Raw genomic sequence first — 14,624 nt, 5'->3', positions numbered from 1 at the left:
TAGTAATTGGTTTGCTATTTAAATATATGTGTGGTTCGGAGGTAATTTTTTTCAATTTATCGTCAGAAGCAATAAACATGTGCTCTGTTTTAGCTGAATTTAAGCTAAGTTTGTTAGCTTTCAACCAGTTATGAATATTGGAAATATCAGCGTTCACCTCGTCAAATAGAGTCTTTTGTGATGTGCCACAAGTGGTGAGACTTGTGTCATCAGCATACATTCTAGCATTTGAAAATTTGACACTATTTGGCAGATCGTTTATGTAAATAATAAATAATAATGGCCCAAGGATTGAGCCTTGAGGGATGCCGCAATCGAGTGTTCTAGAGCTAGATAAGGTATGGTTTATGTAGCATCTCTGACTACGATCTGTGAGGTAAGATTTGAACCACTTTATCGACTCTTCTGCAATCCCATAATAGTATAATTTGTGGAGAAGTATGGAGTGATTTACTGTGTCAAAAGCTTTTTTAAAATCTAGGAAAGTGACACAGTTCAATTTACCTTCATCCATATTGGTAAGCCACTCCGTTGTGGCTTCTAGGAGTGCAGTAGTAGTCGAATGAAGCGGTCTAAATCCCGACTGCTTTTGAGAAAGTAAATTATTTGAGTTTAGAAAACTCATTAATAATTCATGAAGGAAACACAATAGAAATCATGACCATGAAGGTGATTTTAAATCGAATAAAGATTCGTCTTCATTTGCATAAACTTTAACTTGGATTTTCTCTATCCAACTTGGTTCAATTCGTAAAGAATTCGGTACAATATGAGAACATACATCTGGAGTTTTCTAAGCCGTTTAATAAACTCGCAGATCGTGTTTTATCGGGTCTAAAACCACTCGGCTACGCCTCGTGTTTTATACCCGATAAAACACTCCTGCTCGTTTATTAAACAGTACTTAGATACTCATATAACTGGTTAAAAACTATTCTCTCGAAAATCTTAGCAATAGTAGGTAAGACCGAAGGAAAGAAGGAAAGGAAAAGGAAAGAAGGAAAGGAGAAGGAAAGAAAGAGAGAGAGAGAGAGAAAGAAAGAAAGAAAGAAGGGAAAGAAGGGAAGAAAGACAGACAGAAATACAAACTAAAAAAGAAGAAAGCAAACGCAATCCAACAGCAAGACCTCGACTTCTCGCCCTCCGACATCCCCTTTACCAGTAAGTAACAACTCCCTCCTCCTCACCCCTCCCGCACCTCCCTCACCCCCTCTCCATCCGATCTCGCGCTCTCTCCCCTCGCTACCTCACTCCTCCCTCCCTCCCCTCACCTCCTCCCCCCTCCTTCCTCCCTCTCTCTCCCCCCACTGGCCGCGGGCGCAACCCCCCTCCGACCCCGAAAACCCACACCCCTCCTTGCACCTCAACAGAGAAAACACATCAAGGAGAGAGCTAGAGAAAAAAAAGAAAAAAAGAAATAAAGGAAGGAAAAAGAGAGAAAGAGAATGTAAAAATTCTCATTCATAAGAAAAACGTTTGTTATCGAGTAGCCATCTTTCTTGAAAGAATGTTTCTAAAGGACATTTCGTGATACTCAAGAAATATAGCAAGTTAACACAGTAAAAAGCGTTTTTATTTGGCACTACTGCTTAGCAACTTTACACTAAATGTTTGCAGACATTTGTCATTTGTTAAATAAGTTAAGATCTAAATTTACGTCTAAAAATTATCAATTTTCAAAATTCTTAGGAGTAAATATTTAGAGACCTAAATCTGATATACCACAACAAATTTATCTATCATTCGTAATGAATCAGACCTTGAATGAGCAGGAAACGTACCAAACAGTAACACTCAAATGATTTCCACATTCCAGCGCCGTGATTGGTTGATGTGCACTTACCTGCTTTTGATTGGTTCAGGGCAGAAGCCATTTGAATGCCACTGCACTATGCGATACGTTTCCAACTTATCAACTTATTATAAATATTCTCTGTGATTATTCAAGGGCGGATCCAGAAATGGGTTAGGGGTTCGTCCCAAATGAAGAAATGTATATAGATATATTATGCATCGTAAATGTTTCTTGTAAAAGCCTTCACACGAGTCATGCTTCAAAAAAGCGTAAGAGTAACTACGACATTATGGGGGGGGGGGGGGGGGGGGTGTCCAGAGAACCGCAGGACACTCCCCTGGATCCGCGCCTGTTATTACTTGTAATAAATAATTCCTATTCATCTCCGATGACGGAGCATTTAGTTCAAAACTTTAGAAGAACAATCAAGGGTTGCGGTAAATAGCTTGTAAACTAGCTGGGCTATTAAAACTACGTTAATTTAAATTTTAAAAATCGTTAAAGGACAATTAATCTACAAACGGATCTACTTGACAAATCCTAATAACAAGCTTTAGCTGCAGTAAGATCACGTCAATTGCATTTACATATAGGCTACTGTGACTCTCTGCCTTGCGCACCTTGCATTCAATTTGGGTGTCTTCCAAAATAGTTAGTACTCCTAAGATACAGTCAAGCATTGTGATCCCCAGTGGATCCCATGATACTTTGTGCCCCTCTGCTACAATCAAATAAGGGCTGCTGTGATCCTCAATAAACACCAAGATGGCATGCGCACCTAAGCTACGATCAAATAAGGGCTGTTGTGATCGTCAATGGATCCCAGGTTGAATTGCACGCGTAAGCGTCTGTGACTTAAGACCTCTTAAACCCTCAATAGATCCCGAGATGCTTTGCGCACCTATGCTGCAATTAAATAAGGGCGGCTGTGTTCCTCAGTGAATCCCAAGATACTTTTGGAGCTAAACCTTTGTGATTTATCTGTCTAAGGATCGACAAACGTGATCTTCAATAATCTTCATAAATCTTCGTAATCTACTCTCTAAGCTACTAATTCATTTGGTATTTGTTCTTGTTCATGGTTCACGGCATTATGGTAGCCATAGTGTCGATCGTATTGAATATCTGTCTACCTTTTCTTGCTTTAAGCCAAAAGGACGGACTCACTGTACAATCCTCGGCTGCTGAAAATCAAATTTCCCCAAGTCTATTCTTCTCCACTTCACTTAAACCAAGAGGATCCTTCAGAAGGTCCCAGGAAACCGCCAACACGTGTCTTAAGAAATCCCACTAGGGACCCCTCCTCGGGCTCTTTGGGCTGATTAAGATTCTTACTCTCTTCTGGCGTCTCGCGGGAAAATATTTTACCTAAAATTGATTTCTCTCCTTGGTGATTATCTTCTTGAGTCCTGCTTCTGTTAGCCACCTTGGTACTTTCTGCCCCTAATTGGAATTTTCTGTCATGAAGGCTTGGCATTGATTGTGTGTTAGGGCTGAACATGGGAGAACTGGGCCGCTGTTGTTTGTTGCAGTTTTCTTTTTCGTAATCGTCGCTCTCGTTTAAACCAGATGATTGAGATGTGAGGTCTAGTGACTGCGATTTCACTGACAAGTAAGAGGTATTTGCGTACTGGTATGGATTGGTGTAATCTTGATAGACAAGTTTGTCAGTGGACGCGACGTCTTCCCTGTCGTATTCAGCTTCGTGGCTGTATTCACTACTCCCTATTCCTTGTTCCTTCTCTTTCTTCGCTGCTGCTCTCTGCGCTTTCTTTATTTGTTTCATCCTCCATGTCGTGTAGTCCATGGCTTCAATGTCCTCGGGTGTCATCAATTCTTCTTCTTCATCATATCTTTCTTCCTGTTCTGGTAGATTTTCCTCGGAGTGTTGCATGCCGTAGTCTTCTACTTCATTCCTACTCCCAAAATCTTCTCTAGCGTCTTTGGACATCTGTTCTATCTGGCTCGTAAACATACCAATGGCTGATTCGTCAACGAGTACTGTTTCCTGTTCTTTTGGAGTAGTCATTTTGGAAACATCACTCAACGACTTCAACAAACCCTTCAAGGAAATTCCTTCTCCAGTCTCGACGCTACTTCCCTGAGTTCCAAAAAGTGAATCTACAACTTTATTCCTGTTCTTGGTATTTTCAGAATGGATTTCTACATGCGGGAGAGAGACTCGCCTCTTTGGCAAACGATTACTTGCAGAGTTCATGAGCGGAACTTTCACGCCATCATTAGCGCTGTTACCTTTGCCGTATTCTGTAAGCTTCAGTTCTGATTGGCACCTCTGTGGAATTCCTAGAGCTCCGGGCTCATGAACGATACTTACAGACTGAAGCTTTGGTACGTCATCGTTCTTGTCTGCCGCGAGTGGAAGCTCTAGTTCAGAGGCTAAGAGTTTAAGTTTATTATCTTTCTTACTCCTTTTGTCTTCTCCATCGAGATTACCGGTTTTAGGTTCGTTGACTGTGGATTCATCTTCTTCTGGTCCTGCTACGCTCCACACAGACTTTCCAATCCCCTTCAACGTAGACGAAATGGTATCCGCAATCATTGAAAACGACATTTCTGAGTCGTTCTGGATTTCCTCTTTTGGTTTTGTGAAGTAAACTGGAATATTCATCTCAGACTTTCCCATGTACATCACTCTACTACTGGACGAATTATCTGCCTTACTGTTAGTATTGAGTTTGTTGTTGGTTTGTTTATTGGTGCTAATCTTTGGAACATCAAGATTAATCGAAGATGGGATGGTACCATTTGGCGTAGTGCCGTTCGGGATGATGTTGATTTTGGAAATGCTGCTTCTTTCATCTTCTGTGGCGTCGTCCTCTCGGGAGAAGTTGGAGACGGACAACATTGAAGGACACCTGTTGTTGTAGTGAACCGTGTGAAATGTTGAGTCCATCCCATTTTCCATTCTTCTCCTTCTCTTTCTTTCATCTCTTAGTCTGGCTCTCTTTCTTTTGATTCTCTTGTGAATGGCAACGGATATGCCCACAGGAATCCCAACCACAAACATGAGCATCAAAATCGGCATTAAATGCTTGAGAACACCCCATTCAAACTCATTACCATCGTCCTTTTTCACTTGATCACACGGACCAACCAGCTTCAACTCAACACTTGAAATAAGAAATTTTTCTGATAGAGCCTTTTGGAACGAAGGGTTGACTCCCCCGGAACTCGTAGCAAGTTTGTTATGAATGTTTTGCAGGCGGGTCTTATCACAGGGGGAGTACGGTATTGTGTTGAGCGTCAATGTTATTTGTTTGTGTTTTTTGTTATAAGATTTTATCCAGACGCTGCTAACATCATCATCAATAGCATACCGTGCAAACCTTGAAACGAAATCAAAGCGCACCCTCACATCTGATACAAAATTCAACAGATGAAACTTGGTTCTTATCACGAACTCATGGTTATGATTGCTGTTGCTCTTGCGAACATGAACCCGAAGAATATCTGCTGCAGATTTGCCGTCAGAATTCGTTGCTTTGAGCAAAAATCGAAACGTCCCTTCGTTCCCAGGAAGAGGAAAGCCATAAACGTTCCTTGCTTCTGAGTCGAAATGAAGCCAGGAGTTCCGAGAAATCATCCCTCCATTTATAGTAAACATACTCAGTTTCAAGTTCTCTCTTCGTCCGACATAATACGTCGGGTAAAACGTATCATCCGGGATAGTGAACCGGAAGCCCTGGCCAACAAAGGAAGCGACTTGGTCCATGGGTTTCAAGAGCAAAGGAACGGGCTGGGCTGCCTGTGTTATGGGGTGAGTAGCGTTTGACCGTGAGGGACTAGTGAGAGTAGGTTTGGCGGTTGAATTTATTGATACCATTGAGAAAAATAACTTCAAAACAGCCAGTGCTTTTGACATGAGAGAAGAAAGTTGGAGTGGATGAGCAGACAGAAGTGTTAATCATTGCCTCGATAGTTGTCGGCAGGCATTCGAGTGGACTGCTTTTCTTTTTCTTTCACGTATTCTCTCATCTAAACCTGACAGAAAGAAAAGAAAAAAAAAGACGCTTAGAGGCAAAGGTAAACTGGAAGTGATTTCGGGAGGTGAGAATGAGAGGTGGGAAGTGAACGAAGTGTGCAAGTCATGTGGCAGTCATGTTAAATGCTTTGATTCTTGTCATCCAACATGGCGGCCACCACTGAAGACTAAATAGCAGACATTAGAGGAACAGCCTTCAAACAACTACTTCAAATCGAGGCATTTGGGTCAATACAATGAAATGTATTGAAACAGACCCAAAATGCAATGTAACTCTGATGTCTGCTATTCTTGAAATTCTTTTTAAAAAATTTAAAATCTTTTCCCCTGAGTAATTCTATTGGAATTTGGTCATTTGGTGCTGATTTACGACATTTTATGAATGCAAAAATAGTGGAAAAACGGAATGGAATGAAAACAAAAGCAACCACAAAAGCTTCTAGCTTCAAATCGTCGACAGTAGATTCTTTTCAAAATCAACAACAAATCCAACTGTACACTGACAATAATTCGATCAACGTCTGCATTTCTCTCTTTCATAAATGAGCTTTTTATCCAATATATATTTCGTTATATCTCATTCAGCTGTTTGATTACTTGGTGGATTTGGTTACTAAGACATTAATAATGGATGTAATGAATAGTGTATCAGTCGGGCGATGGCTTCTCTGGGTTTTTTCATATTCAATTTGACCGCTACGTGTGTCATACTCTCAGAATTTGCGTCATTTGGAGAGTCGAGTGTCAAACTCTCTTCATTCTCTTAACATCAACGAAACCATACTTGAATATGACTTGAATATTATTCTATATAAGGCACAAAAATCTAAAAATACCTTCAAATCACAATTTATTATTTCCCTTAAATATTTTTCTCTGATTCGTAAAAATCCACAGAGAAGCCAAGGCACGACAAGCCGGTTAATTTTGTGAAAATGAAATCTAGCACTAACTTAGTGTAAATATAAAGTGTATATAATGGGAACACGGGAGCGATTTTTTTAAAAAAGCGTGTAAGATATTGCTTAAAATATATATAAAATCACAACTTATTTAATTAAGATTAATTTTACTACTTCAATCTTTATGGTAAATTTATTTATTTTATTTCTATATTTAGGTAAAAACCGTGGTTTAAAACACAACAATATTGAATAGAAAGTTTTTTTGAAAAACTTGTTTAGAAAATGAGAGCTCTTTTATGGCTTTCCTAAAGTGATGTAAATGTATTTCAGGAAATTGTCTATTGTGAGAATATCCCCTCCCCCCCAAAAAACAAAGGAAATTAGCTTCAAAATTTCGACGCAACTGATTTTTTTCCCTACTCCTCTTTGAAAGAGCTTGAAGTATACAATACATTTTTGAAATCAATTATAAACATTTCGATACTCTAAATTATTTGAACTATTCGGCCTTGAAAATAGTTGATAATTGCAGCAAGCTTTAATTCATATATGCTTTGTAAACTACAGAAAATAGAAATTTTTGGTAAGACATTTTGGAGATATTCTTTTGCTTTTCAAAAGAAAACGGCTTTCAAGCTCACGAACTTTTCGATCTAGGATTTTTTTGCTAGACAACAGCAGGTGAATTCAGTAAAAAGAAAAACTAATTGATATCCAAAGTTTTTAACACAATCCACACTAAAACCTTTCAAGCAAATTATAATTACATTTAGATTATTAAGATTTATATTTCTTCGAAATAAGGATGTTTCAGATTTGCAGTGCTCGTCGTTCAAAAAGCATGGAAAACCAAAATCTTGAAAGTCGAAAGTTTGGTTTACTTATCTGAGATTTCTATGTTATAATAGAAGCATTCTTCTTGCAAATCGACATTATTGTCTCGTAAATTAAGAGAAAATCAATTAAACATGTTCATGGACACTCTTGCTTCTTTACAAATGCTTCCAGACCTTTTTTAAAAGCTATTTTCTTTCTCTGTTGGTATGTAAGTCGTTGTTCTTGATACTTGGGGAAATTTAGTTCAAAGTCAGATGTTTTTGCTTAGATATAAGTAGTTTGAAGAAAGACTAAAATATTCTTACCTTGAATCAATTTTTTTTTTATCCCATCGGAAAATATAACTCAGATTTTCCTTATTTATGCATTCATAAAATTCCTGAAGAGCAATAGCTATGTGGACTCATTCATAGAGCTCGATGAACACTCTCTTCCAGAGGAGTTAGTAAATAATTCACCAGCAAATCTCCAAGATATTTCAGATGACGCCCCGTCTAGGCTTTTTTCTCTACAAAAACCTTCACAATTTTTGGGGAAAAGCGAATTAATATTTAATAAGTATAAGAAGTATTGGCGTGTTCAGTGGGAGATTATCACGTGATATAGGGTATTCAGAAACTCATTTATAAAGCTTATATAAAACCCATTTTTTCTCGTTTAGGAAGATTATTAGTTGCAATGATAAGTACAGAATATGGCTAACCAATGGCTTTGTGCTCCGGCTTTGGGTGCTAAGTTTAGATTTAAGAAAAAAATTGTTTATTTTTTGGGGTATTTTCTTTGTTTATTCTTTAACCGATATTTATGTTTCTATTTTAAGGAAAACGCTGTTAAGTATAATTATGTAATCTAAAACTATTCATCATTGAGCAGAAACTCCCGATACTTTTGATTTTCTTTTCACTTACGAGCCTAGCAATTTTGAGTAAAGAAATTGCAAAGTTTGTCATGCCTATTTAGAGATACACTACACTGCAACATGCAAAATTAATCTTGCAATATTAAAATTGTTGCAGGAAAATGTTGTTTCTTCATCATTGCAAAATAATGTTGGAGCTTATTTGGCAAAGCATGTTTCGAAATTCATAAATTTCGAGTTGAGAATGAATTAATTTCTGCATGCAATCCCTGAAAATAATTTTGTCTTCCGGTCGGTGTACAGGAAAGGTATTTCAAATCAAAATAAATAAATAAATAATCAAAACTTTGTATTTTATTTATTGCACTGGTATGCACATTAGAACTCCCATGGGCCCTTCTAAAGAGTACCATGGATACGAGACTAAAATGGAAATATAAAAGAAATGACACGAATTCCATCGCGAAAAAGCGTGACTTCTTTTGTATTTTGCAGGTTAGCCTCGTATCCACGATACTTTCGAAAAGGGTCCAATAAGTGGTCACCTATTGCGCAGCACCTATAGTCGCTGTTAAGGGACAATTTGTCAAATTCCCAAATAATTTTTTTATAAATACCTCATTTAAGCCACCAACCATTATTTTGACAATTACCCGAGGGAAGCAGTGCGACTGTAATTCCAAAAATACCTTAATGATTACACTGTTCATCACATACTAGACAACAGTGGAGCCCCAATCTCGTACCAAGAGCCTGCGTTTCTTCGGGCCCCCCAGGGCCCCTGACGTTATACGCATGCGTATCAGCCTATTACCAAACAATATAAGGCAGATATCAGGTTGAACACAGATCAAAAGCGTTTCTGATATTTGGAACACACAAAACCATATTTTCAACAAATTATGAAATCTTAAAAGGCTTTTCTTATCAGCTAGACGTCGTTTCATAGGATTAGTGCCGGTCTACACGTCATGTTCTTGTTTGAGCATGCGCATTTCTTCGTAATTGAAACCCACATGGGCTATCTCAGAAACATTAGTTACTTCACTTTGTGTTTTGGTGAATCATTATCATTATAAAGTGTCAGTGTATAAAGTATTACATTTTTCAAATACTTACATTGACTGCTTCCCTTTACAAATTTCCCATAATTAAATATGTAGGGAAATGCATAATATAAAATGCAAAGAGGTATAAAAATGTATTAATTTCTTCCAACAAAAAAATTAAAATTTCTATGTATTTTCTCTGGAATATTTATTATGTGAGATACTGGAGCGTTTTCACGTGACGTCACAACGGCAATTATGGGGTAACAAAAAAATACATTTTCTATCCTCCGGGAATTGAACTCTATTTTTATGCAAATACTGTGCAGAAAGTTTCTATTGTTTATGGCTGCTTTCTGACGTGAGTGAAAACGCTCTATGGAAAACCAGACATGTATCGAATAAGATGCTGCTATATTTATTGATGAATGAAAACAATCAATTACACAGTAAAATTCCATCGAGAGAGAATGGAATACTACGACGATACGGCGGCCATCTTGGATCGCAAGGCATCATGGGAGTCCAGGGGGGCAAATATAGCTTATTTATTGAATAAATAATGGGCGTTTGATATAAACAGCTCAACAGAAGAAGACTTAAGACGGCAAATCAACCACCTTTACCCATAAAAGAAAGACTATCACAAACTCTATATATTTTCCGTCATCTTTTCGTTTTGTTTTGCCTACTGACAATAAGATGGCTGTCGTATCGTCGAAGTTGTCCAGAGAAGCTCGTTACCAAAACTAGAGTATTTTTAACTTCCTCTTTTTCTTTAGGTCGTGCGTGAACGTAAATCAGGAAGAAACAAACAAAGACTTGTTTTTGTTTTTTTATGTAAGTTAAACTATCGGGGTCTTCCTTGTGGACCCACGCGGAAAAGCCCAACATTTGTTTAGTTTATGTAACCTTTTCTGTTCAGTGTCCCACATGGAGCAAAGCAGCCACGGAAATGAAGTAATTAAGGGAATTTGAGAAATGTTCCGAAATTTTTAGACTGCTGCCAGGTTTTATTAGCATCGGAGACCAAGTTGGAAACCATATGGTTGCTAAGGAGATTATAACAGCGTCTAAGGTTTCTAACTTTAGAAAAACAAAACACTCTTGTATGAATAAAAGCACAAATAGTACAGTATACTAGGTTTTTCAATTCCCAAAGAAACATCAAGAATGCATGAGTAATCGCGCTATTTGGCTATTAGATTGTTTCATGGATATGTGCACTCTTGTCATATCATTTTGTGAATAGATAACGTATTTCCAACTTGTATCTTATTTGTATTTAAAAACGATAAAAATGAAGAAAATAAACGCATAAATTGCTGGACGTTTCGATGACATCCTGTCATCATTTTCAACAACATTTAATGACAGATCAAGCGTTAATTACTCTATGACTAAGTTAATATATGTACATATTCAAACAAAACGTTTTGCTTTCACTGAGTCTGATTGGACTAGGTTTTTCAATGATGACAGGATGTCATCGAAACGTCCAGCAATTCTTGCGTTTATTTCCTTAATCAAATGTTTACTAATAAAGATGAATTCCCGATAAAGCTGCTGTCGTGTTGTATATTCTTGAACTGCGTGCCCTAGGGTGAAGGAAAAAAGAGGACACCTGTCCAGAGTTATGCGCCGGCGTATCCCACATGAACAAGCAGAGTGGTGGCATAGAGTAGTCAAGAAATTATATTCCCAAGGGAATCGAGGGTCTTAAAAAGCAGTTAAATTTGCGCGCGCGTTCGTCTTTCAAAAATCGTACATCCCACATGGATTGTTGGGTTGATATTATATTGGTAGTATCCTATATGAGTTTTGAATCAAAAATCAAAAATCAAAATAATAAAATCAAAAACAACAATGTTAGGGTTAGAACCCTAGCAGTAACCCTAGCTGTGCCTAGGGTTTGTGTTAGGGTTAGGGTTAGCGTTAACCCTAACCCTAACAGTCTTAACACTAACCCTAACCCTAACGCTATTACCCTAACCCTAACCCTAAGATTTTTATATTTATATTTTTCATTTTTATATTTTCATTTTTTATATTTTTATTTTAACAAAACATTTTTTATTTTTCATTCTTCAAAAGGGGGTACCTTTGATCCGACCCTTTAAGAGACTAATTAAGAATCTTGGATATATACTAAGTGTTTTTCATAGAATGTCTATATTTAGAAGTCGAAGTTTCGTTTCATAATTTCGTCCTCCTGCAACCCTCTCCTCCTCCCCATGCAAATGTATCTCTTCTCTATCTTTTAAACACATTTGTCCATGTGGGATATACAATTTCCATACAAATGTACAATTTATCATGATTCATCTACAATCACGTTTCTTTATATTTGCCCTTTATCGTACTATTCTGTACGGGGAGATATCATGGAAGACCCATAAATCTGGGTATCCAGCAAGGAAGGATCTCAACATTGGAAGATCATTGGAAAAGTGGATGAAAATCCATATAGGATCCTCCTCATCCCCATCCAACCTCCCCGTCTAATAAAAACGCAACTACCTAGGTAATATCGACCCAACAACTCATGTGGGATGTACATTTTATTTATGCATATTTTCGTATGGTATTCCTTCAGCTCACGGATGATTTTTGAATGCTTTAAAACGTATAGTTTTTGTAAAAACACATTTATAGACGCAACTTCTTAGCACAACAAAACTTTTAGGAACTGGGGTATGCTGTTGCTCAGTTTTGAGTAGTTTTAGGGCTGACCATGTAAAACACCACGAAATAAAGATTTTTTTGCTCGTAATTGTCATTGCTGGCGTTGAGTTTATGGTTTTGCGCGCGAGCATATGTCTATATTTTCTAAAAACCGAAAAGAAACCCTGTTCAAAACACAACATCCCATATTTAAAAGCGCAATTTTACTCCCAGGGGAATACGAACAAGAAGTATATATGAGTTTAATCGATTTTTCCGTGTGGGATATTGAATTTCTGATGAAAAAGGGGGGAAAAACAATTTGGTAATAAAATACAGTTCTACAATACAACTTATCTAACTCTATCTATACCACAACTACCCTCGGAACGAAAAAAAAGCAAACCAAAAACCAAAAAACAAACAAACGTGCAGCTGTACGTCTTAGGAATTATTTTTGATTTATTAAAACAGAAAATTAATCTACGATTGGGAAGAAAAATGTGCACCAAAATCAGAAAATAAAACAAAATAAATCGATAAAAGTAGTCGATCTCTTTACCCTTGTGTCATTCTCTTGAGAGTAACATTCTTTGTAAGAGTTGTATTGATATTCATGTGTCTTCTCGTGCACAGCCGTTAAACAAAGAAATAATACTCTTGGGAATGACACGTGATCCCTAAGTTGAATATGCGATTGTAATTTTTCTTTCACGTTCGTTGATTTTTTACAACAAACTTACATCATTCTTTTAATTGTATTTTATTTATTTACAGAAAGTTTTCAAGTACAGGTATAAACATTTTCGTTCTCACCTAATATGAATTATGCAAATATGTCAAATAACCTTCCTTATAACAAACAAAAAAATCTATTCCTTAACTGGTATTATTTAGTGCAAATTATTCAGTAATGTTTCATAAGCATTTCAATAGTCTTTCCACTCTTTGATACATTTTTTATTTTTGACTATGATATTCATTCGATCCACTTTCTTTGACGAGAAATTCATTCATTCCCAATGCTGTTTACTGATATTTTCGTCACGTTTTTCTCATCGCACACAATGGTTCTTCCACACAAGACATTTGTTTAACGTAATCATTAAACATAAACACTCGATAGGTGGACTAATGTGTGCAACAGAATTACGCAAAATATATGCAAAAACGCGCTTAATATACCTTTTTATTTGTTTAATTTAGCTGCATATGGAAATAAGTCTTTCCCTTTTGAACTTCACTGACAAACCAATTTTTTTCAAAATGTTAGAGTATAACCAACTAGTCACCACAGTAAATCCGTGAAACTTTAGTAATACTAAATAGCACAATTTCATGCAAATTCCATTGTTTTCTATTGTTTGATTAGCACTACTTTGTACTATTTATTAATTAGTGTTTCACGAATTTATTCAGCATTCCCTTGACATAATCTTACTGATTCAGATGATTTCTGACTCTGACTCCTATGTCTCTATCTCTGCTTTCAATGTATGATAATACTAGGTACCTTTTACGCATGCTCTAAAGTTATGAACAATAAACGCGCATGCACAATTAGGGCACTCGTCATTTCCAGGTTCATCTACTTAAAATTTCATCTGTATGAAATTCTGCGTTTTGAGACTTGATATACTTTTATTTCTTGATTCATTGCTGCACCAATTTTGCAGCCTCTTTTATAAGTCAGCTATTCAAAGATACCATTTAAAAGTTGAATTTTGCATAATTTGTTTTTAAGCGACGCTAAACTTGTACAGATGTGTCTTTAGTCATAAAACACAGAGGTATTTACCGAATGACAAAAAAACGAGAATTACATATACTAGTTACTGCGCAACCCATTTCACTGGTCTTCTTTCACGTACAATTACCGAAACTTAACGATCTTATTTTCTACCTTCTTTGTGGTTTGTGCGCAGTGTTTTCCCATCACAGACCACGTGTCAGTTTCTTGAGAATAGGTTGCTATCAATAGACGTCACTTCCGGTAATAGCTGCGTTTTTAATGGCTTGTAGAATCTTGGAGGTTGTTTTGATCTCTTGTTTTCTGGTTTCATGTCGTAGAAATAGTCAAATACAATAGTTTAAGATTTATTTTAACATGTTTTGACTTAACTTCCGCTACTGTTGCCCCTCAGTTAACCGCTTGTTTGCACCCCCTGTCAACTCCCAAGTCACGTGATTGATATTAAGCAATAACTTTCTAGTATTCAACGCTCAAACGACGTTCTCGGGAATGAAATTTCGTCTTACTGCAGTAAAACTTTACGCCCAAGTAAACGTTAAAGAAAATGTTTCCTTCGGCTAACGTTCCTCATTGACATATTATTTACACCCCGCCTTCTCCGTGTGGGATTAGCGAAACACAACTTTTACGTAAATATAGTCTACGCATGCCTAATAAAAGGAAACAAGTGCGGACCTCATTGCTTACTTCCGCGTCCTTGGTATTTTTCACTTACGAAATTTATTTTCTATGCGCGCATGCGCTAAAGAATATCCTTAT

The 14,624-nt window shown here is 37.0% G+C and overlaps 1 protein-coding gene across 1 annotated transcript; it reads right to left on the bottom strand.

The window, feature by feature from the left end:
- Positions 1-2,129: 2,129 nt before the first annotated feature.
- On the bottom strand, positions 2,130-5,782 carry LOC116304301 (uncharacterized). Its single transcript, XM_031714008.2, has one exon. The coding sequence runs from the start codon at positions 5,676-5,678 to the stop codon at positions 3,018-3,020; it is 2,661 nt and encodes an 886-aa protein (XP_031569868.1). The 5' UTR covers positions 5,679-5,782; the 3' UTR covers positions 2,130-3,017.
- Positions 5,783-14,624: the final 8,842 nt, after the last annotated feature.

This window comes from Actinia tenebrosa, unplaced genomic scaffold, assembly GCF_029948245.1.
Source record: "Actinia tenebrosa isolate PJP-AT-01 unplaced genomic scaffold, QUT_ActTen_1.0 PGA_scaffold0__85_contigs__length_37466705, whole genome shotgun sequence".
Taxonomy (NCBI): domain Eukaryota; kingdom Metazoa; phylum Cnidaria; class Anthozoa; order Actiniaria; family Actiniidae; genus Actinia; species Actinia tenebrosa.
Note: the sequence above shows the minus strand (reverse complement) of the source record. Positions and strands in the feature narration are given on the sequence as shown.

Excerpts from the sequence above, each read along its gene's own strand:
- LOC116304301 (XM_031714008.2), bottom strand. The coding sequence starts at position 5,678 with ATGTCAAAAGCACTGGCTGTTTTGAAGTTATTTTTCTCAATGGTATCA.